The 23,015-nt window shown below is 40.5% G+C and overlaps 1 protein-coding gene across 1 annotated transcript in view; it reads right to left on the reverse strand.

The window, feature by feature from the left end:
* The window catches only part of LOC102384966 (ankyrin-2), a gene marked incomplete at its 5' end in the record, with an annotated part of 125,796 nt that overhangs the window by 63,186 nt on the left and 39,595 nt on the right, over positions 1–23,015 (reverse strand). The window contains 7 exons of the mRNA XM_025213363.1: positions 4,393–4,489; positions 5,306–5,510; positions 6,025–6,236; positions 7,721–7,875; positions 11,183–11,407; positions 19,235–19,270; positions 20,151–20,192. Coding sequence (XP_025069148.1) covers positions 4,393–4,489; positions 5,306–5,510; positions 6,025–6,236; positions 7,721–7,875; positions 11,183–11,407; positions 19,235–19,270; positions 20,151–20,192 — 972 coding nt within the window. The remainder of the gene's footprint in view (positions 1–4,392; positions 4,490–5,305; positions 5,511–6,024; positions 6,237–7,720; positions 7,876–11,182; positions 11,408–19,234; positions 19,271–20,150; positions 20,193–23,015) is intronic.

The raw sequence follows: 23,015 nt of genomic DNA on the forward strand, positions 1-23,015 counted from the left end.
CTATGCTCACAAAAGAAATTAAGTTCAGGTGGCATGATAACAGACCCATGCAAATGGTAGGTACATGCTGCAGACAGTAGATATAAATTACAACATAATTCATCTACCCCTTGGAATAAAAGCCTAGAACTTCAGCTCCCAAAACAGGCTTCTGTTCCCTGAGTCAAAAGGGAAAGCCTGGTACTAATAATGGTAGCAGGCCAGTCAGTTGAGGAACATTATTCACAAAAATTGAGAATATGAAACACTGTCATTATCAATACTGCTTCAATACACATTTTGAAGGCAAATGTGTATTGTTGTGCCCAGGTCCTGCTGTTTTTGTTTTGGTTTGTTTGGGTCTTTTTTTCTTTTGTCAAAGGCAATAAAATCCCATTTTGTACACCTGAAATAAAGCAACATAAATGTGCTATTAAGCATTTTGAAATAAAAGGAATAAAAATCTGTTATTTTCTTCATCTAGGAGTATTTCATCTAATTTCTCTTTGCAGCTGACGGCATTTCATTTCAATAAAATTTGCAGAGTGGGTGGAAAAGATGGGTTGATTTGACACACTGTAGGAAGGAGCAGGGAGTCATGAAGGGTCAAAGATACTTCAGGAGGGTTGTTACCTACCCACCAAACATATCTTTGAAATGTAACTGCTCTGGTCTTACTCATCTGTAGCTGAATAATAACAGGTATTCATTCGGCACTAATCTTTTTAACATTTAACAAGTTAATTAGTAGATATTAATGACAACTGAACGTGAGTAAATCTGTACATAAAGATTTAACATATAGTAGTGGGGGAAAAATAGTAGTACACCAGATGTGCACAGGACAGGCCTAATCTTGCCTAAATAAGCCCTTGCCAGAGCCCAACATGAAGGCTGGTTTAAAATTTGGTTCTCTACAAAGGACACAAAACGTGCCACGTTTACTGAACTTGAGGAAATTGGCATGGGATGAAATGGAAAGTGGCCATGCTGCTTTGAAGAATGCTGTCAGCTTCATCAGTATATTAGATAAATGTAGCTACTTACTAATGTTTCCTTGGACTGATCTAATCCTGTGAATGGGAATGATTCCAGCACAATCATTTAAAGGCCTGTTTGGAAAGTCCTCAAGCCTATGTCTAAGCTGTCATGACCCAAGAAGTTTCACTCACTGATCCCAGTGGGATTTATGCTTGATGTCAGGCATGGGTTTAAGAAGTATCTTGCTGAACAGAGATCCAAATGAAGAGACAGTGGGTGGATCTTGCAAAAATTTGTAGGGCCCAGTGGAAGACCTACCCATATTTCAGACCATTAAAAAGGGTATTTGTTTTCAACTTCTTTGTGGGGAACAGTACCGTAACAATGGTTGGGTGAGTACAGCATAAGTCCCAGAAGCTGCCTAAGGGACAAGAGGGATAAAATAAAGCCAGGGGAGTGTCTCACTTGCCCTTCCCTGTTTTCCCTTCCCCCTCACCACCCTTCATCTTCCCCGCAGTGGGGAAGGCAGAGTGGCTGTGCAAGGTATAGGAAGAACAACTGGAGGTTTGCTGCTCTGGGATGTTATTTCCCCTTTTTTCCTCAAAAAAAAAAAAGCAACACTATCCCCCAATGCCTGCAGCAGTGAATTTCCAGCTGCTGCTCCTGGCCAGGCTGCAGTACTGGCTATTTACAAGTCTGGTGGGGAGTAAAACTGTTGACTAATGGTATGTATAAGGGGCTGTCGTTCCATATATTAACAACTTTCACTGCGGCTATATTTTATGCTGACCAGCTAGGGATGTGACAGCTCTTGTGCAGCTCTGAGACCTGGATCTCCCAAACCAGAATCTAAGTTGGAATACTGGTTCTTCAATGAAGAGTTTAAATTATGACTTTTAGCATAGTTTAAACAGCAGGCAGTGCTTGAGAGCAAATATGTGGCTGAAGAGCTCCCTCTTGTGGTATCTGATAGTGAAAAGTGTTCCTTAATTTGAGGGAGAGTGTTTTGGATACATACTTTTCTCAAGCCTCCCTTCAGTCCATGTGAGGATCTGTCAGGAGAGGTGTGGCAGGGCACTGGTAGTGCCTGTCATTTTAAGGGTTGAGTCAAAGAGCCAGCAGGTCCTGGGGACCCCAGAGGGGGCAGTGTGTGGGACTAGTGGGGGCCAGGTATGCTCACGTGTAGGTGCCTGAGCCCAGCAGGGATGAGCGATCCCGGAGACCCCAGAGGGGGTAGTGTGGAGAGCATTGGGAGGCCCTGCACAGAGTAGGGCCGAAGTGTGAGTAGGCCTGAAGGACAGCCCAAGGGGCATGCTGAATAGGGTCGAATGGGAGTAAACTTGAAGGACAGTGCAAGGGCCAGCCCCGTGAAAAGTTGTGCCCAGTGAGGGGCTTGGGGCAGAATTAGTCCAGGGTTTGGCATAAGGCCAGATTATGCAGAGTAGGGGAACTTGCGGGAACTGAAGGTCCTGCATGGCAAGGCCAGTATGGGAGTAGCAAAGCCTGATGGCCCAAGAGGGGCCATTCAAGGAGGAGTAAGGGCAGTGGAGCGTGGCCCAGTAATGGGCAGTATGCCAGAGGCCCCAGTGAGAGAGGGGCAGAGTGGAAGAGGCCTTCTGTGAGAGGGGAGGTAGTGTGAATATGTGTGTAGAGCCCAACTTTGGACTCAGTTTGCTCTGGTCTCAGACCAGGAGTAATGTTAGTCTGGATGCCATCTGCGAGGCATGGGCTGCGGTGTTGGGGAGGTCGAAGCTGCAGCTAGTGATCCCTGGCATCGGGGCAGTAATGAGCAGTTTCCCACACATACCATCCGTATATGGGAACAGCAAAGTCATGGCAGGTTAGACTGGGTGGATAGCCTTGTAGGGACAGGTGGGCGGGCCAACATGAGACATGGCCCCGAGAGATGCCCTGTGTCACAAGTGGAAAGCACAAAAATGTTGCAACCCTCTTAGTGCCAGAAAAATGCCTACTGTAGGCATGGCTCCAGAAGATAGATCAAAGTTTAAGATTGGCTGGACAGACTTGCTTTTCAATAACTGTTTTTCAAGAAATTAATTCAAATGATCATAATAACCTTCTGGTCATTGAATTTTTGTTTAATATGATAAGGACTTATGGTGAACCTACTGGTGCTAACCACAACATTAAAGATATGATGAAGTTTGTGGGATTGAAAGCTCAAAGGATATGTTCTTAAAAATCATGCCCGTTTCCATTCCATCACATGCAAATTCTCTCAAATACAGTGTAAACTGCACTTGCATTCTTCAAGTTGAGCCCTGGGAAGGCTCCTTCAAATAGGATGGGGGCCTGTCATTTGGGAGACTGGTGTAATACAATCTTCTCCTACTACTGGAAATTAAATCTCCAAATACAGGTATATGTCTTCCTACATGGCCCTAAAAGATTTTGACTACCACTGTAATATGAATAACAGATCATACTACAGTGTGTGTATAGGGTGTGTAGAATACTACAGACTAATGAAATAGCCAATAATATCTGATATATTTTTTTAAAATATTTTGTTTATATTTAATCCAAAGGGTGGTAACCAAATCTAATAAAAACTGGAAACTGCATTTTGAGTTATGAAGCTGAGTCCTCTCACACATCTTACAAGTAAGCATATGTGCAAATGAGATACTGAACAGCTGCTAAAATTCTGTCTTTGTTCTATCTGCAATGCAGCAAAGCCTAGAGAAGGTAGCTGGATTAGTGCAGGATTTTGTGCAATAGCTTTGTGTGCAGATGTAACCAGGAGAACGTGTTGCTGACGTTCACTTATATGAAAGATTCGCTCAGTCTTCTAGTGTGTAGACAGCCATCCTGTTGTGATTTACATAGGGGATCACTTCCAGGCCAGTATACAAGACTTGCCATTCTTTGGAGACTGCTGGAAGTGAAGTGTTTTTTATGCCTTGTAAAAGGAAGTCACCAAAACTCAGTGTTTCTGGTTCTTCTTCAGAATAAAATCTTTTTTTTTCCAAATATCTAGAGACCTTGAAATATCCTTAAACTCATTTTGGACACACTAGCACAGGCTGTTTCTGAAACAAAATATCCTCCTTGAGATGCTGGCAACTGCTGAGTGAAAACAACGTTCTTATAAGTTTTACTGCCACTGTTAGAGGCAGTGAAAGGGGCAAGAATGCTCATCTTACTCATCAGATGCCGAGGCACCTGAGGTTTACAACTTCACTGTAACTTCAATGTGTGGACCGCTCTAGGGACAGGACCCAAAGGCTTCCAAAATTCCTACACAGAAGAAAATACGTATGCCCGTTTTTGCTTGTAAACTAATAGATTTTAAAAATAAGTATTTGGTTGGAGTAAGACAAGATATAGGCAGAAGGAAAAGATGTAAGGAGACCTTAACAGTAAATTTTTTGTTTACTTGTTTGTTTTTGTCTTCTACTTGGTACGTACCTGGCAGAAACATTTGTCGTGAAGGAAACACATTCATTGACAAATGTTAATGGTGTCGTTCCTGTAATATCTTCCCACTGAGCAGGTGTGGTTCCACCTAAAGTAATAATATAAGAAAAAAATTTAAAACGGGAAAAAAATCACAGCCCTTTACAATCTAAGAAACTCGTATATTTTTCATTCCTTTTTTTCTAATCAGCTCCGAAAATGTTTAGCAATTGCATGCGAGATGGTCTGGAACTTGCAGGTCCATACAGACCTTTGCTATAGTATAGCAAAAAGAGGAGGTTGGAATCTTCTCTATGTTACAACCAAACACATGTTCTGCGCAGGTCCTTTACCTGTTATGAGGCAATGGTCTGGTGCTCTTTTTAGTAATTTCAGAAGAATATTTTTTTCAATTTATAAAGCTGATCTAAGAAGAAGTTTGCATGTCTTATTACATTTTAAAAGACAGACCGTGAACCCACTGGTGGGCAGTCATTTGTCATCAATTTCAGTGGGATTAGTTTAGTATGAAGTGCTTACCAACATGAGTGTGGGGGCTTGAAATTTGGCCACGACCACAATCCCCTTCTGCATCACCAACATTTGTGCAATACTAAATCACAATGCTGGTGCTCAGTGAACAAGAATAGATAAAGAAGTTAAGAAGTGGGAAGCCTAGGGCTACAGAATGAGGATAAAAATATATAACACATCGTTGTTCTCTAAGGCATGATGGTACTTTGATACGACGTTAATTCTGATGTAGTTCATGGATATGAATGCCAGTTTATTTTCCCATGCAGCCCTCACCCTAAGTTTCACTGAGCTTGGTGTCACTATAATCAGTTTAATCCATCTGACCCACAACAGTTTATAACTATAGGGTTCTGCATGCTCACACAGAGCACCAGTGCAGAAAGCCTACCTGTTATGCTGCATAGTAATCTTAAAGTAGGTGTGTCACCCCCATAGCCATTCATCATCCCATCACTGGAAGCTTTGGGGACAGGAATAGTCATCGTGATGGGCTTATGGAATTTCCTTCTTCTGGGCTCCAAGGTGACTATAGGACTGAAGGTAGCCTTGTTGCCTAAAATCTTCTTTATGAGTTCATGGTGCATAGGTTGGGCCTTTTCAAAGTAACAAGACAATAAAAGAAAATGTAAATGACCATGTCCTTCAACTGTCCCTCATGTCCCTCAACTTCTGTTTTCAACAGAAGCTCTACTGTTTTCCAGCTAATCTACTGAGTTCAACACGTATATTGCATTTTTACTCTAAGGGTCTTAGAGCATCTAAAAAACATGTAATTAATTAAATTCCACACCTCCCTAATACTTATGTTAGTATTCTCATCACTGACAGGTAAATGACTTTCCAAGGTTACACAGTCATGACTGGCTGACTTATAAATAAAAGCCACAGGCTTCCCTAATCTTTCTCTTTCTCTAAACTCATTCTCTCACCCAAATTTTTTATTTGCTCAGGAGTATTTTTGACAGAAGTGCGCAAATTGTCAACTGATTGCATCCTATTGTCTGCTGACTCTACACCATGGAAGATGTTCTGTCCTATGAAGGAGCATGCCTCAAATGCAGCACCAGTGAGGGAGGAGTGATAAGCATTGTAATTGCTTCTCTGTACCTGGAGGCCAACGCGAATCCGCTTGGTTAGAGCTCCTTCTGGGAAGACTGCCTGCACTTGTGGTACAACAGTACTGCTAAGCACACCTCCCTCGGGTCCAATGAGATTGCTGTCTTGTTTGATGCGGGATACCACTGCAAAGTACTGTGGGAAATCTCGGGTGATGATACGACAGATACGCTTCTTCTCAAGCTCCTCTGGAGTGTCAAGTACTGAACCAAAATAATCATGGTCAATGATGAGAATTTTATGGCAAAAATACAACTATGTCCAAATTAATTTAACACTACTTTAAGCTGTAGTTTAAAGTTACAAATACCTAGCACTTAAAGGGAAAAACCAATAACACACATGCCAGCATTCTAAGCTAAGCTAAATCGAAGAATAAAGGAAGGAAAGAAAACAACTTGTAGATAATCCAGGACACCAACTTCTGAAAAATCTGTATGCATATACATATAGCAAGAGCTTTGGATCAAGCCCATCTCTTCCTGGCATTTGCAGACAAATACCAATGCTAATTCCTGATTTATCAAAGCCTGACATTAAGCACATGAGTAGTCCCATTCAGTTCTATGGTATTACTCACAGTTAGGCAACCACTTAATCACCATAACATATTGTATCCTAAATATGCTTTTAAAAATCTTAAAGTCATCCTTAGAACCAGTGTTTGGACCCCAGAACAAAGGGTGCTCTAGATCGGTGATGCTCAAAGTATGGCTCATGGCCTGGGTTTGACCTATGGAACTGAATCACCTGGCCCATGGGGCTTCCCACAGGTCCACAAATTTGACAGCAGGGGAGTGGGGACAGCATGAATTATCATGGCTTTGGGAGCCCCACATCCATTAATGCTGTTACTGCTTCCCTGCCACTAAATTTTTGGATCCATGGGGAGCCCCATGGATCAGATGACACGGCCTCACCTGCCAGGTTGGGCTGATATTCAGTGTATAGCTCTGGACTCAGCATGTAGGTTCGGGCCTGGCACTTGGCCCCAGAACTAGCACAAAGCATCACTTCAGGACCCAGAGTGCAGGATCACTTCACAGGTCAGATCTGGCATGCGGGGTCAGGCCATACACTGAATCTGCCTTGCAGACTTGGCCCTATGCACCAGATTGGCCTGCAGACTGGCTGTGCTGTACTCATCTGGCCCACGGACCACAAAGGTTGAGCACTGGTGCTCTAGGTTATTGGCAAGACTGCTACGGATGTCCCATATATTATGTCCTTTCAAGTTACAATAGAATCCATGATCCCTGCATTCCCCCAAGCACGTACCTCCTAAGAGATAATATTATAATACAGAACAGCAAGATGTCTGTTGAGGAAACTTTTTGTTCATTAATGAGAAGAGAGTTCGGGCAAAAGTGAATCGAATATCAAGAAGGTTTATATTGACTTTTTACCATATGATTGCAGTTGATGATGATTTTGCCTCTACTGAAAACTCTAGGGGTGTCAGCTAAAACAGACCTCTCCAGCAGTGCTGCTGCGTGTTAAGAATGTTATAATGATCTACTGTGATTTCAACAAACACGAGCAGAATTTGCCAAAACAGACCCTGAACCAAAGGACCAACAGTCAGATTGTAAGTCATAGGAAAGATGATAAAGGAAGCTTTTCTTCATTATAGAAATAATGCTGGAAAAGGCAGTGAATGGACTAGGATGGAAAACTGGCTGGGGACCTTCATCCAGCCCATTTAGGATTTCGTTTAGTTCATCCTCAGTATATTCACAGAAATGCTCCTTCCAGCTGTCCCCATTCTCACTGCGCAGAATCACCAGCTCTCTCTCTTTTCCACGCAGAGCCGCAAAATGGGGAATCTCCACAATCACAGGCCTAGCACAGCAATACAGCACATTAGATGAATATGGGAGAGGCAGAAATGGAAACAACAGCAATCCCATTGAGTCTGTTACAAAGTGACCTGGAGTTCTATCTATTATTCAGGAATACTTTGAAGCAACCCTAACAGGCATACTAGTAGGTCACTAGAGTATCTTAGCATTTTACAACCCCCCGGTAAATATACCGTAGGATGATTTAATTGCACACTCATCTCTTTACACAATGTGTACACAACTGGTAAGGTAGCAGTGTGCTGAATAGAAATTTTAGTCTTTTTTTAAAAAGATACTTTTAAGAAAACTAGTGTTCATTTTAGCTGTCACTACAGTACAGGTTAGCACATGCAATTTCATTTCAAAGCGAATCTACTGTAATAGAGAGTTAGCTAGTTGGAGGAATTTGATTTCAGATATACTAGTGGAAATCTGGATACATCTATTGAAATCAATGGGCCTGATTTGTCTCTCATGCTGATTTTATTTCATTGTGACTTTTACTGGCTCTCCAACACATTTCATTCCTGAGAAAGGAAAAGTAGGTCCAAGGATATAACCTGGATTTGTACTAGTGTAGAAGAGAGAAGAATTGCCTCATTCCCTCATTTGTGAACAGGTAAATACGTGTGTACGTGTGTGTTTGTGTGTGTGTGCGAGCACACATGCTTATCTATACATACCCATGTATACACAGTCAAATGTACTTTCTATATCTCTGGGGAAAATATAAAGATATATGTTGTATACATACACCTCAATAGCGAGAATCACCACACGGGCCACCATGTACATGATATGTTATATCCAACATATAACATATGTTATTGATTTACTGGCAGCAATGTGTGTAAAAAAAACCAAAACCAAAACCAAACCAAAACACAGTAGATTCTTTTTGGTCCCAGTCCAGGTTGCTTTGCTACAGACATCAAGCACACAACAGCCGGCACATTGTACAACTAGGAAGATTTCATGCTAAAACAAAAATGAAGGCCACGGAACTTGAAGAAAAAAGATAGAACATACCACCAAAACAAAAACCACATACCACAAGGGTTGGAAAATGGTCTACTAACGGTTAAGTATACAGAATTTCAAATCATAGAAAGGGACAATGCCATGGGCGTAATGACATAAAAAAATCATATTGCAGGAGGAGGAGAAGAACGGGGAGGCCAGCATCCATCAATTTGTTTTAAGTCTCTCCTACCCAAGGAATTTGGTCCCAGGTGGCCCCAGCTGAAGGATTCGGCTGACCAAACTTTCTCCCTCATTAAGTGGGGGAGGAGCCGTAGGCAGATGAAGTTTACTGCATACATCCAAAGCAGCAGTGAAAGAAAGAACATAAATAAGCTTTATGTATTTTTTTGTCCAGAACCCCAGTGTCAATGTCTGGTCAGAGTGAAATTAGGGTGTACACTGAATAAGGTTCTGCCCTGGCTGTGCCAGACTGATGGCAGGAATTAATGAAATAAGTCCCATTCATTAGGAACTAACCTCACTTCCATGAAGATCAATGGAAGTTCCACTGGTGAACTTAATGGAAGCAGGATCAAGCTCGTAGAATAGCTGGGGCAGTGCAGTGCCGTAACACTTATTTCAACAGATAGAATGTGTGACTATCTGGTTTCACTGCCAGGACACCACCCAGAAAAAAAATGCTCACTGGCAGGGTACACGTCAAAACCAGCTACGTATACATGTATGCTCTTTGGATGAGTTTTTATTGAAACTCCTTGTTATATAGAGAGACCATTTAAAGAAAAATGATACGAGGCCAGATCCTGTTCTGCCTATTAGGCCCATAAGTGGACGTAGGTGCCCAAGTAAAATCCTAATCCACCTTTCTTGAGTCCCTAAAAAACGGTTAATATAGAAGGTGGTTGGGCCATCCTCCACCTCACTGTTTTTTTTTATTGAATGCATCTTAAGGGTAAGATGTTACTGTAGATATGTTAACAGGTTTTCAGAGACTCCAATAAATGTGATCCTGTATCCATTCTAAGTGCCTGAGTGGACTAAGATCTGTCCCACTAAGTGTTAACATAACTGTGGGAAAGGAAGAGATGACAAGAGACACACTGAATGTGACAGCAGTGGTATTCTGCTGGTACTTCACATTCATATTTTTTTGCTTAAGTACTGACCAACATTTGAAGAAAGTGTCAAAGTGTTTTGTTAGGCAGCTTCTGTTGCTGCCTGATACCAAGGAGCAGCCTGTTTGCCACTGGAGAAGGCAAGCTTGCCCCTAGCAGCAGGTTCTCTGTGTTTCAGAATTCTTCCTGTTCTTCTATTAAAGTACAGCAGCAATGAAATAATGTAAATGTGTATTTGATTTCACCCCTACCCCATCCAAAACAATTAGTGATGAAGACCCATTAAATCACCCTCTCGCAAGTCCATTCTTCTAGACAGAACATTAGCAAAAACAATGGCTGTCCTGACTCCCTTGATATGATAGGACTTAAAATCAATTGATTTGTTGCAAAATGGATTTAAACTGTTCCCCTTCACAGCTTCTTTGTTAGTTTCCAACTGAAGCCATTCACTCTTTCAGAGGGGTTCCTTCGATCATCCACATTTGGATGCCACAGTTGATAGGGAGAGCAGCTAATAAACCAAACCAAATAAAAAGAAAAAAAAGTGTAGAGAACTGCTGGTTTCAGCTGAAAACTGCTAAAACAAGCGCAGCAGTAATTGCAATTCTGATCTTTCTATTGGGTATTGCAATATAGGACAAAATAAGCTGCTGAAGAATTTCTGAGTTGTCCTATTGCTTGAACTTGCAATTTTAACCCCAGAAAAATCAAAAGCTTGCGCTTCCTAGATAGTCCAAATTATTCATAACACAACACAAGTTTCTAATACAAGGAGCTCTAACTTGTGTTGCATCTGTAGCAGGTTTCAAATTTGGCTTTAGATCAGTGCTGTGTTATTTGTCTTTTGTGGCTTAATTTTGGATGATGTAAATATAGTGTGAATTGGTTCTCTATTTTACTAAGTGATTTCCATTATAATAGCACAACACTGACTAATAAACTTATTCCAGGAAGCATACTAAACCTTAGTGTTAGTATTTTAAAACTTTAGTGTTCTCAAGAAAAATGCATACAAGCTAAGTGACTTGCTGATGGGTTTTGTGTCAATTTATGTTGGGGTGGGTATCCTATTATGTTACAATATATAAAGGAAACATTTTTTCAGATCAAATTTAACTGTAGGGGGGGCATCACTCTAGTGCAACTTATAAACAGATGAAAATATACCTTCCATTTTCACTTAAGCCAAACCATGACTCTTACCCAAGAAACTGAGCACCAGAAGGTCCAACTTCAATAAGGCGGCTGGCCAGACCTTCTCCTTCCACCATTGGAGGCATGGTGGCCAGTCTATGACGTTTGACCAACCGGCAGGTTACTCGTGTTGGGGCAGTGCATTTCCGAGGAGGAATAATGATCCTTAGTCCATTATGCCTGCAACCTCGCATAGCACCACCACGGGCATCCACCATGAAACTAACCAGGAAGCTGAAAGCGTGAAATGAATATTATATACAAAGACATATTAGGCAAAGAAAAATCACTTTGGTTACATTACACATTGTTTTCTTCCAACATGTACAGACTATTTACCTAAGTGTGGTGCTTTCTTACTGCTGTATGTAGAATTTTAAAAATCTTGTACTTGTTTGTGTGATGTTAATTGATAGCAATATCACTAATTACTTAAACTAACATCTATCTTAGAATTTTTCAGAACACATATGACAGAATACATATGAAGGAATTAGGGGGAAAAAAGTGTGAGCATCATGTAGGGTTCTGTGCAAATGCCTCTATTTTACATTTGTGAACATTTTTTTTTCCAAAGCGCTCTCATACATTTCTACCTCTAGTGCCATCACAGGGTAAGATAGGCACAAAACCCATACATACATAACAAACTTCTAATATTTATTATTAAAGAATAAAGACTTACTATGCCGTGATATGAAGAAAATTGTGAACTGGGTTTCTTTTTTTGTTAAACTTACTATAATTTTCCTTATGGTTTGATAGATTTGAAACTCCTAAAACTAAATTATTCATGGATTGTAGGTCAAAGTTCATTCTGGATTACACATGTTTTATTAAAACCAATGGGAATTGCACCTTCTTATTATACCAGGTCTAAATTCCTTCTTTATCTGTAACACCTGCCTTTTCAAACTTTTCACTATCATGAATATTAACTAGAAAGAGAAAATAATCAGAGAGTAAAACTTCAGTACACTTGTTAAAATGGCTACACTGGCTTTTAACAAGTTAAGCACTACTACTTACTAGATTTAGGGTGCCCACTTTCATCCTTAGATTTACAAAAACTAAATCAGGATGGGAAAGAGGTTTAGTAAATAGGATTCTTTTAATAAAACTATATCTTTAATAATAAAGAGTAGCAAATAGTCAGCATTTAAACTATGCTTCTTCTAAGACAGGCTACTGAGAATGGGAGCAAATTGTAATCATTTGGTCGTGGGCTTATTTAAAAAGTACTGTTTTTCCTGTTACTGCAGACAACATTAACATGTCCCTATGGGGATGCGCTACAGTGGCAGGAAGCCAGCTATGATAGACAAGTTCTTCATGGATCAGGGTAAATAGCATGTAGGTTTTCCTGGAGAGACAGAAAAGTCTTCCTTAGATGGCCCTTTTTCACCACTATCCCAATTTTTTCAGCTGTGACTAGCCAGTAGGTTGACTCTAATAGTTTTGCTATGATCAAAGCCTAATTAAGGGCATTTCTGCAAAACATACAAAACCTAGGAAAGAAAGGCGATACCAACTATTATACTATTGGGTTGCTGGAAATGAAAGAGGGAATAGCTGAACTGGGACAATACCAGGCCTATTTCTAGTGTTACTGCACAGGGAGCCACACAAATGCTAACATCTGCTCTGAGAGACCTGCAATAAAGAAAATCTAACAAGATGAGTGACAAATACAAATATTTTTCACTCTCACTCGAGTCACTCTGCACAACAAATATTTGCATCCTTCCATTATTAAGACATATGCAATTCATTCCACATGCTGTTAAAACAGAACACTCAACACACCATGCAAGTCAAAATAATGGATGAGAGAAAGGAGCCACAACCTGCCAATCAGAATCACGCCATGCGCCATGGAGGCTATATGAAGACACTTCTCACACATGCAGTCTCCTATTCTACCACCATCCATATACCTCTAGGTTTTGTTTACTGTACAACTCAGGGGAGTACAACCATAATCTCATTCCTTAGGGGCTGTGCTTCTGTGGTCTTAACGAGGGGAAAAAAATGAAAAAGATTTACAGCTTTAATTCCTTGGGTTAATTTTTCAAGAATGGATGCAACCTTCCTAAAATATATTCTGTCCAAATGTTAAATTCTGTCTTTTACTACTCACAGGGAAGAAAGAAGAAGAATTCAAAGGTGCTAATTTCTCAGTTTTGACAATAATCCTGCATGATTGGCTTTTACAGTTGAAGTAAAGCCCTATCTGAACAGAACTTTTGCATCACCTTTGTAACAGATGTATAAAAACTGCTTTCACTTCTGTTCCTGAGAATCTATCTTAAATTTGGGTGACCATATTTCCAGTTTCACATCAGGACACTCCCTTCCCCTCCCAGTATATTCAACTGTCTTCAAGCTCTAGCTTCAGCTGAAAGCACCAGAGCCCTGGGAGGAGGGCTGTGGGCCGCTTATGGAGTGTTACAACACCTGCCTAAAGACTACCACTTTCAGGCAGGGAGAGTTTGCAAAAGAGGACAACAGTGTTTGTTTGGCCAAGCCACAGGGGTGACCAGGACAGGTGTTTAAAATGAGACTGTCCCAAAGAACAGGATGTAATGTCACTCTACCTAAAACTTTATTGTGATGGTAGCAGTCGAAATGTATTTAACAATATTAAGATCTGGGATGAAATAAGAAGTTCCCAATATATTACTGTAATAAATAGATAGCAACAGAAACTGCTATAACTGGTATTAGCAGAGCCGGCTGACTGATTTGGTGCAAATCATTTTCTGAATGAATTATGGCATTTTTTATTAAGTAAATGATCAAGAGTACAATTTTTCATTAGTGTACAGTATTTTTTCTATCATTTTCTATTATTTCAAATTAAACTCTTCTTAGAAGCTGAACTTCTTAAAGTAGCTTCCTATATCTGTCAAGATTGCCAAGAACACTGTAATTGCTACCAGAACACAAAGAAATAAACATATAAATATGAATAATTATCATATATGAATGTAAATAACACCAGTAATGAGTACATCGCATGAGCAAATCAAGTAATCTCTTTCCTTATAGCAATATCCAGTCCTGCTCTTTTCATGCCTGGTATTCTATTTTCTCTTAAGTTTTTTTCAGACAAAACAAAATAGAAGAGGAGTGTACTGAATTGATGGTGCTTCTCCATGAAATGTACAGTATGTGTTCATATCCTTAAAATAGCTGACAGGGGATATTTGGTCCTGATTCTGACTTCATGCTTACAGTGGGTTTTATGCAGCTTAACTGTGGGTCCCAGCCCCAGGACTGCACTGGGGCTGGTCCCAGAGACTCATGCGCTACAACGGCAGAAAATCCAAAGCTGCAGATGGAGGGCCGCACCACACAACTGTCAGTCTGCCAACCATGGAGGAGCTGTCAACCAACCGCATGCAGCCAGCATCTGGCTGCATGATGGGGATTGTGTCACACATTCAATTTAAGGTGTGATGGAAACCAACCACAAAAATACTATACATATTTTGTGGAATATTTTTGTGGCTGGTTTCCCATTTTGTCGTACCATGTATTGCCTGAACACGTGGATGGGTTACCATTTGAGATACAATTAGCAAGTAAATCATATCTTAAATATAACATCTGCCAGAGGCATATGGTACGGGTACTCCTCACTTAACAACCTACCTGTTTAACGACCGCGCGGACTTACGACCAGCGAGAACTGGTCGTAAGTACGAGAACTGGTTGTAAGTACGAGCACTTTGGTCTTTGAAACGGCAGCGCGGCGTCTCAAGCCAAGGCACGCAGTATCAAGGGGCGGCTCCTCGCTTATCAACCAATTCGCTTAATGACCTAGTTGCAGGAACGGAACTCGGTCGTTAAGTGAGGAGTGCCTGTACTGTAATCTGAAGCTGACATTAAACAAAAAGGAGGAAAGCTATAAAGGCAAGGGACAATAATGGGTAATAGAGGATAGCTAATTAACCTTGCTGTATGTTATATCAGCAAAATGAAAAAAAAACGTGTAATCTTGGATGGTTTTTACAGACTTCATGTCACAGACTAGGGAGGTAATACTTCTTTCATATACAATCTTACTGAGATCATATCTAAAATATTATCCCCCATTCTGGAAACCTAGTACCAGAGACAGCTGGAAGCTTCAAAGTACACGGTAAGGTAAAAAATTGTGTCAGACAAAAGATCCAAATTTTGTAAATGCTCCTTTGTTTATATAAATCTTAACTCCAACTATGAGAAGATTTTGAAAAGAGTCATGCCAGAAGTCATGAAATGTATGGGCCACGGAAGTCAAGGAAGATTTAGAAAGTTTGTTTTGTATAGATAGTTCAAAAGTAGGAAATTAATTTATAGAAATTGGTGACTAAGCAAGATACCAGAGCCAAATGTATTTATTGGTTGGGTGTAAAAATAAGAAAAAGGAAAGGAATTCCTTGGGGTCTAATTGAGTTTACATGTATTAAAATAGCCAATAATATCAACTGGAGACCACAAAAACAAACAGTTTTATGCAGAATATAGCTAAGTGTCAGGAATATCCACAGTAGCTGCAAGATAGACACATTTGAAGACAAAATTGCCAATGTCTCTTTTAGAGAGAGTCAACATGGTAATAGATGATTTTTTTTTAAACTGGAATGGCTCACAGAAAAACAAGACAACACACCTCCAAAGTAAACACTTTTTGGAAAATATAAATATTCCATTGTATGAAACTAATGATATACCTATTGCTTCAAAGCAATCTCTGCTCTAATAACGTATCAAAGTCAGTCTGTCAAAGTCAATGCATTTTCCTTCACACTATCCTTTACTTCCTTATTGTTTGAAAATAAATTTCAGTGGAGGGTCATGTGAATGCAGGAAAGCTATAAAGCTATTCAATACATTAAAAGTGCTGTACAAATACAGCCAGTTTTCCCAGGGGCCTTAACCAAACCTGTCTGTGCAACTTTTCACACATATTTTTCAGAACATTATCATTCACACAACATAATATGCATACACAAAACTGTTTTGAACTAATGGGATGTGTGCACTGTCCGAACACTATGCTTTAATTGAAATTTGTGCACCTAAAATTATGTCACAATATCATCATGTAATGATAAGCATTCTAACAAAGGGAGGAAAAGCAGACACAACCAACCTCACGAGTTATGGCATTTCATCCCAAAGGATCTTGCACATAATTCACAGACATACACAAAATCTGATTAAATTGGGGTTGGAAGGCAGCAGCAAGAGTGCTAGTATTTTGGCTAAGGACATCAGAGAAAACTCCTTAATTCTTGCAAGATGTTTCCACATAAAATAGATCAAATCTATATGGGTATTTTTTATGTTGTGATTGAAAGAATCATTTACAAATTGTATGACTAAACTGATCTAGTTTTGAAGGGTGAAAGGAGGTGAGGTTCCAAATAATCTTTATATTCCAAACACACTAAAGTGTTTCTTTTGCCAATTTTTTTCTTTGATAAGACAATAACAGCTAATCTATTTCTGAAGCCATTTAAAATTCAGGAAAGAAATAAACAAGGAAATAAAAATGGAGAAATATGTATTGAGAAAGACAGGGAGGTATTTTTGTGCTTTGCCATATGTTCTTATTTTAGTCAGCTGTTTTCCAGAAAAATCATGCTCCCTTCAGATAGTGAAGAATTTAAGTTTGTTGGCACTCAGCTGCACTTCTCTGTCTGTAAAACCATTTGATCAGCCATGCGCACACAGTTTCCTAAAGAGTCTTTCTGGAACAGGTAATGATTGCTGCTACCACATAAAAACTGAAAATGCAAAAGCGATCCGCCATCATTATGCAGTCCATTCAGAGATGGTTATTCATTTTAGTTAGCTAGGCAGGCGCACATACTTCTCATTATGTAGCAAAAAATTGGTAACAGTGTCACTGAACCACCACAGACACACTTAAGAGCTCTTTTATCTATGTTATTTTAGCTAATACAAGAAACTAGGAAACAAGGAAATAGCAGCACTCAGTGTTAGTCAAAGTGTGAAAAAGCAGAAACAAATAGCTTAATCAGGGTGCTTCAGCAATTCTCAAGCGTAGAATTGGAAAGGGAAATGGATCCAAAGTTTGAGTTCAAAGATACCAAAGATAAATGCCCTAATCAAATGCCTGTTGAAATCAATGGGAGGTTTTTCTGTTACTTCAACAGGTGTTGGATCAGGCTGATGAGTAACTATACATAATAAGTAAAAATATACATCCTAGGAGGACAAAAAACATGAACTGCACTGCAGGCATCTAGAAATAATTGTAAGTTTCTTACACAAATGTACCCTTTACTGACTGTAAAAAATCTTAGCTAAAACAGGGAAAAGGTAGGGGTGTGTGAAGTGGGCAGTATTTGATTTTGGATTTGGCCTGATTCAGGGGACAGTGATTTGATTAGCTGATTCACTGTCCCAATTTGATTCGGCCAGATCTGAAGATTCAATGCTGATTTGGAGAATCAGCAATTTGGCCATAGACACAGCTTTATGTGTTTTTTCTACATACCTCGAAGTACCAGGCATAGCTCATGAATGCTGAGTTGGTGCATCCCACGGGAGCATGGGGGAGGAGGCGGGGGGGTCCCCCACGTGCTCGGCGGTGGGCCCAGAAGTGGACCAGAAGTACTTCCGGTCCACTTCTGGATCTGCTGCCGGGAGCAAGGGGGACCGCCCCCCTGCAGCTCAGCAATCGGTCATGGGGGGACCCCAGGTGCCCCCCCAGACCCAGGAGGCACCAGTCACTGAGCTGGGAGGGTGGGGTCTGTGGCCAAGCACATAGGGGACCCCCCCGCACTCCCGTGGGACACTCCATCTGCCCCACCGTTTCAGAGTTCAAGAGCTGTGCCTGGTACCTCGAGGTACATAGAAAAAACATATAAAGCTGTGCCTATGACCAAATCATCGAATCTCTCTGAATTGAATCGGAGGCTTCTGATTCAATTCAGGGAGATTAATGGGTCTCCTGATTCAATCTGGATTTAGAGATTCAGGAGCTGAATCTCCTCTGAATCAAATCAGCGACTGAAGCTTTGCACAGCCCTAGAAAAAGGCTCTTGGCTGAGAACAAACTATGATATGGGGGGAGTTAGAATTCCCTAAGAATTTTATTTATTTAAGTATTTAAGACAGGGGTGGGCAAACTGCGGCCCGCGGACCAGATGTGGCCTGCCAGGCCATTCTATCTGGTTCGCGGGGCCCCTAAAAAATTTAGAAAATATATCTGCCCCTGGCTGCTTGTCATGCAGCCCTCGATGGCTTGCTGAAATTCAGTAAATGGCCCTCTGCCTGAAATTATTGCCCGCCCCTGAGGTTTCTCAACAACTGCAGCTACATGTCAAACAAATGCAACAAACATATTGGATATTAGGGGGTTAATATACTGAAATCTTCAAGTATGTACTGCATTATCTGCTATGCTTTGTGGAGCACTAAGCACAGCATCAATGATAAATGTATCACATTCATTTAGTATAGCTCTTGGCACCTACATGAATGATTTTATTTGCCAGCAAAATCACACAGAAGTAAGGATGCAGGACCAATTTAACTCTTTAATTGCACTATTGCCACTCCCTCTCCTGATTTTAATAAGGTCGAAAATGAGAAAAATTTGGTCTACAAAGAGATTCTGTAGCACTCTGCGTACAAAAATGACTGAGGAAAAGGATTCACTTTTGTGAAATGCCTTCAAAGCCATAATTATTTACATTTCAAACAGCCTATTTATGTGACTGGTATGGAGAATTTAGTATTAACTACAGACAAGACTTAGACAGCCTGCACTGGGCTTCAATTAGACTGATGAATCTATGATCACAATGTCCCTAGAATTTTTTAAATAAAAGTTATTAGCACACTTTGGAGAAAAGGGGTATCTACCATACAATGGAAAAGTAAGACCACGTAGTTCTTTGCCAGACAGAATTTCCCTACTGCCTAAATAAACATAAAAGCACTAAAGCATCCTGAGAGTGTGTAAGTTAGAAGAAGGATGAAGGTAAGGATGAAGTGGTGAGGAAGCATATTACAAGAAATTATGCAGAAGTTCACCTGCTGTTGTCATGATCAAGACATGGAGAAGAATGGCTGCAACAGAATACATAATTTAGCACAAAAAAGAGCATGAAGTGAAATAAATAAATAAAAACAAATAAATAAATGAGGTTGGTTTTTTTTTAACCTGAGTCTATAAATATGAAGAGCATGTGAACAAAGGGTATACATGTGTATGGAACATAAGCTTATATAAGTATCATGAGTTACAGGTGGCAACTACAACAGCAAAGCTACAGTAATTTAGGATGCTATTACCTCCTCTCTCCATGTTTGTAGCCTTAATTTTGGCTCTGAATTGGAGTTATCATTTTGGCATCTGGACACCAAAGCTGGGCATCTGGTTCCCTAAGTGCTTAGCTCAGAGCCAAATAAGGTACTGCACTTCCTTACTCAGGTGCCTACTTTTATAAACCGGGCCTCCAAAACATAATGCGTCTACAGCGTAAAACGTAATTTCATCAAGAGCTTCTGGGAACAAAATGAATTATAATTCTTTGTCCTTGGGTGTTCTACTGAATGGTCTGTCCTCCAGTTTGCTCCATCTGAATATGTTTCTAGTCCTCCTTTCATTCCCACCTCCAGGTTGACAGATGGTAAAATTTTTGATATAATTTTGCTATCTCCTTATGTTCCAGTAATACAAACTACAGTCAGTTATGTTATTTGCCCCCATCATTTCATTATTATGTAAATATCTATTGCCATTTTCTTTTTTTGGCATCAGCAAAACTTTTAGGCCATTGTAAGATTTGATGGATTCTAATATCATTTACTTTTGTACATTTGAAATGACTCTCAGCTGCTAGCTGCCAGGTCCTGTTTCCACAACTATTTCCATAAAATGAATGTCACAGTAGGGAAAACAATGTAAAGGATTCAGAAAACAACACTTTAAGCGTGTTTTATTTACCTTGTAAGCAATGATCCAATCTCCTTTTTTCCAGACAGGCAGCTAAGAATGATAACTCTCATTATTTGTCAATTTTAACCGCTGGCTCCCTATTCTTTTTTTTTAATCTCCATTATGGAAGTAATGGATTCCAAAAGAGCAAACTAACAAGATTCCAACTATTTAGCTTTGCCAGATGTGTATATATATATATATATGAAGATATATACACATATATATACACACACACACATATATATATATGTATATATTCATATATATATGAAGATACCTTTGAACTGTTTGTTAGTCAGACTTTTCATAATGTCAAATTAACATAACATACAGATATGCAATAATAAAATACCTCATAGATAAGTAAAATATTGTATTTCAGCATCTCAATGTTTTTAATATAACAGGAATTTTAGCATACTCATTTTACTCTTGGGGACTCTGAGGCACAGGAAAGTTGCCCCAAATCACTAAAACAAGTTAATATCAGAAGGAATAGAAAGACCACTCTCCCCTGCCAGCACACTCCCCACCTCTCTCCATGTCATGTCATAATCGTTTGAAAACATTACCTCTCTTCCTACAGTACAGTACAATTACAGTACAGTATAGTACAATTACAAACTCATTTGACCTGAAGATTGCTGATAACCACATAATCTACAAGAGTAAACACTGAGTTGCTTCTTGCATGTCACCCAACCCAACAATAGCACAGTGTAATAATTAATCAGGAGTACTGTACTTTCAGACTGTACATTTTCATTCAATCCTACAAGCCAGTGTAAGTGGAAAAGATATAAAAATGTGCTATTGCCAAGCAGTGTCTAAATACTGCAAATGGAAAGGGCTCTTCAAATTCAGAGTTTCACTTCTAACCAAATGAAAATATTTCACTTATTCACCATGGGAAAGGAACTCAGTGTGCATTGCATGGTTAAGCCTGTAGAAATAGACCTTTGCACAGCTGGGTGTTACTTTCTTTCTCATCTTAACCTGTCAATTAAACAAAAAGAGCATAATCCCTGGAATTTTCAGCAAAGTAACAATGCTTTGCTTTTTCATCAACCACTTAGCATTCAAGTTTTCCTGACTTACTGAAACAAACTTAATTTGGGCCCCTTTAAGGATTGTATTTCCTCCTTCCTTCCTTTCCTCTTTGTGATCAGTTTCTTGGCATCAAGTACTGGATTCCTTGGCTGGCTGGCTAGTCAAAAGTTGCCGTGTATTCCTACAAGCTCCCCTGCACCCAAGGGCGTGTTTACAAACCCATTTCCTTACCCAGGAGTGTCATTCTATGGTTTTACGACCTAAAGAAAAGCTTCCCCCTTTGCTGGGGGTGTCATGTTAAACATGCTCTTTAAACATAATAAATCAATCCAATGTGTCCCTTTAATATTATGTAGATTGCAAGTTAATTTTCATGGTAAGTCACTGCAAAGTAAAAATTAGTTTTCATGTAGCATTTTATTTTTTTAAAGGGTAAAATTCTTGCTCATGAAGGCTCTACTACTATTGTATTTTACTGGTAATTTACTAGAGATATGTCTAAAGAAAACAACTACCCTGGCTAATATGATCTGTATCTTATCTCCAATAACAATTTCCTTCATTGATTTATAAAATCTAATTTCCTTATTCAGGAACTGGCAAGTTGGTCATGAAGTATAATGGATTAGCTGAAGAATGATAATATAAAAAAAAATCAAGTCCCACAGAATCTTGATTAACTGTTCTTTAAAAGTAGCGATCTTATCATCTATCAATACTAGACAGACCAAGTTTCTGGGAGTGAAAGGTAACATGGTTTGGGAAAAAAATATTTAAGCAATTTGGCATCACTTGCTGGATTTAGCTGCCAAAATAACTTTAATACCTAAATCTTGGCAATATAAAAAATACATATTTCCTATGTTCACAGTTACTTATTTTTATTCCTCTGCTAATTTTAGAGGTTAGAGAAAACAAAAGGCTAGCAGCACTGGCTATAGCCAGCTATGCTGTTGGCATCTAAGATTCAAACTTTCCTTAGGGCCTTGTTACACGGTAATTTTGGGCAGCTCCTGGAGCTCTTAACTGCTGGATTCACCACACATTAACACCTGAAACCAGTTTTAAGCACTCCTTATGCTGCTCCAGGTTACTCACTACAGGGTAGTGAGTAGATCCTTGTTAGCCAGCTCATGTAACACTAAGGCAGGGGTAGGCAATGTTTTTTGGCTGAAATGCCAAAAAACCCAAAATGCCTGCCTTGGAAGGTGCCGGAGTGCCAGCATGCCAGAAAAACAGGTTTGTGGTAGCTACTGATAGCCACAGAGCCCAGGCTGCTTGCAGCAAGGCTTCCATGCTCCCAGCTGGCTGCTGGGAGCAGCCCAGGCTCCATGGCTATCAGCAGCTACCATGAACCTGGTCTAGCTGCACGTGGGAGGCTGCAAAAAACTGCTGCATCCCCGCCCTGGCTGTTTCCCAACCCTGGGCTCTGGGAAGATAGCAGGTGCCGGCACCGAACCCGTTGGGACTGGAGCTGTGGGCAGCATGGAGCTGGGGCCAGAGCCCACCAGCGACGAGGGGTTGGGGCTGTGGGGCCAGGGCCCACCGGAAGCCTGGGGTTGGGGCCCTGGCCCTGGCCTCATCCCAGTGCTGCAGACTGCCCTGGCCCAGCAGCGGTGCTGGGCTGGCGGGGGAGGGGGGCGGTGGAGGTGCCGGCCAGGCCCGGGCCCACTAGCAGCACATGGCTGGGCCTGCTGGCAGCACCGGGATAGGGCTGGGGCCTACACAGGTAGACAGGCCCGGGCCCAGCCCCAGCCTCATCCCAGCGCTGCCGATGGCCCCTGCCCAGCACCAGTGATAAAGGTTCCAGCCGGGGCTAAC

The sequence above is a fragment of the Alligator sinensis genome, unplaced genomic scaffold (assembly GCF_000455745.1).
Source record: "Alligator sinensis unplaced genomic scaffold, ASM45574v1 scaffold563_1, whole genome shotgun sequence".
NCBI lineage: Eukaryota > Metazoa > Chordata > Crocodylia > Alligatoridae > Alligator > Alligator sinensis.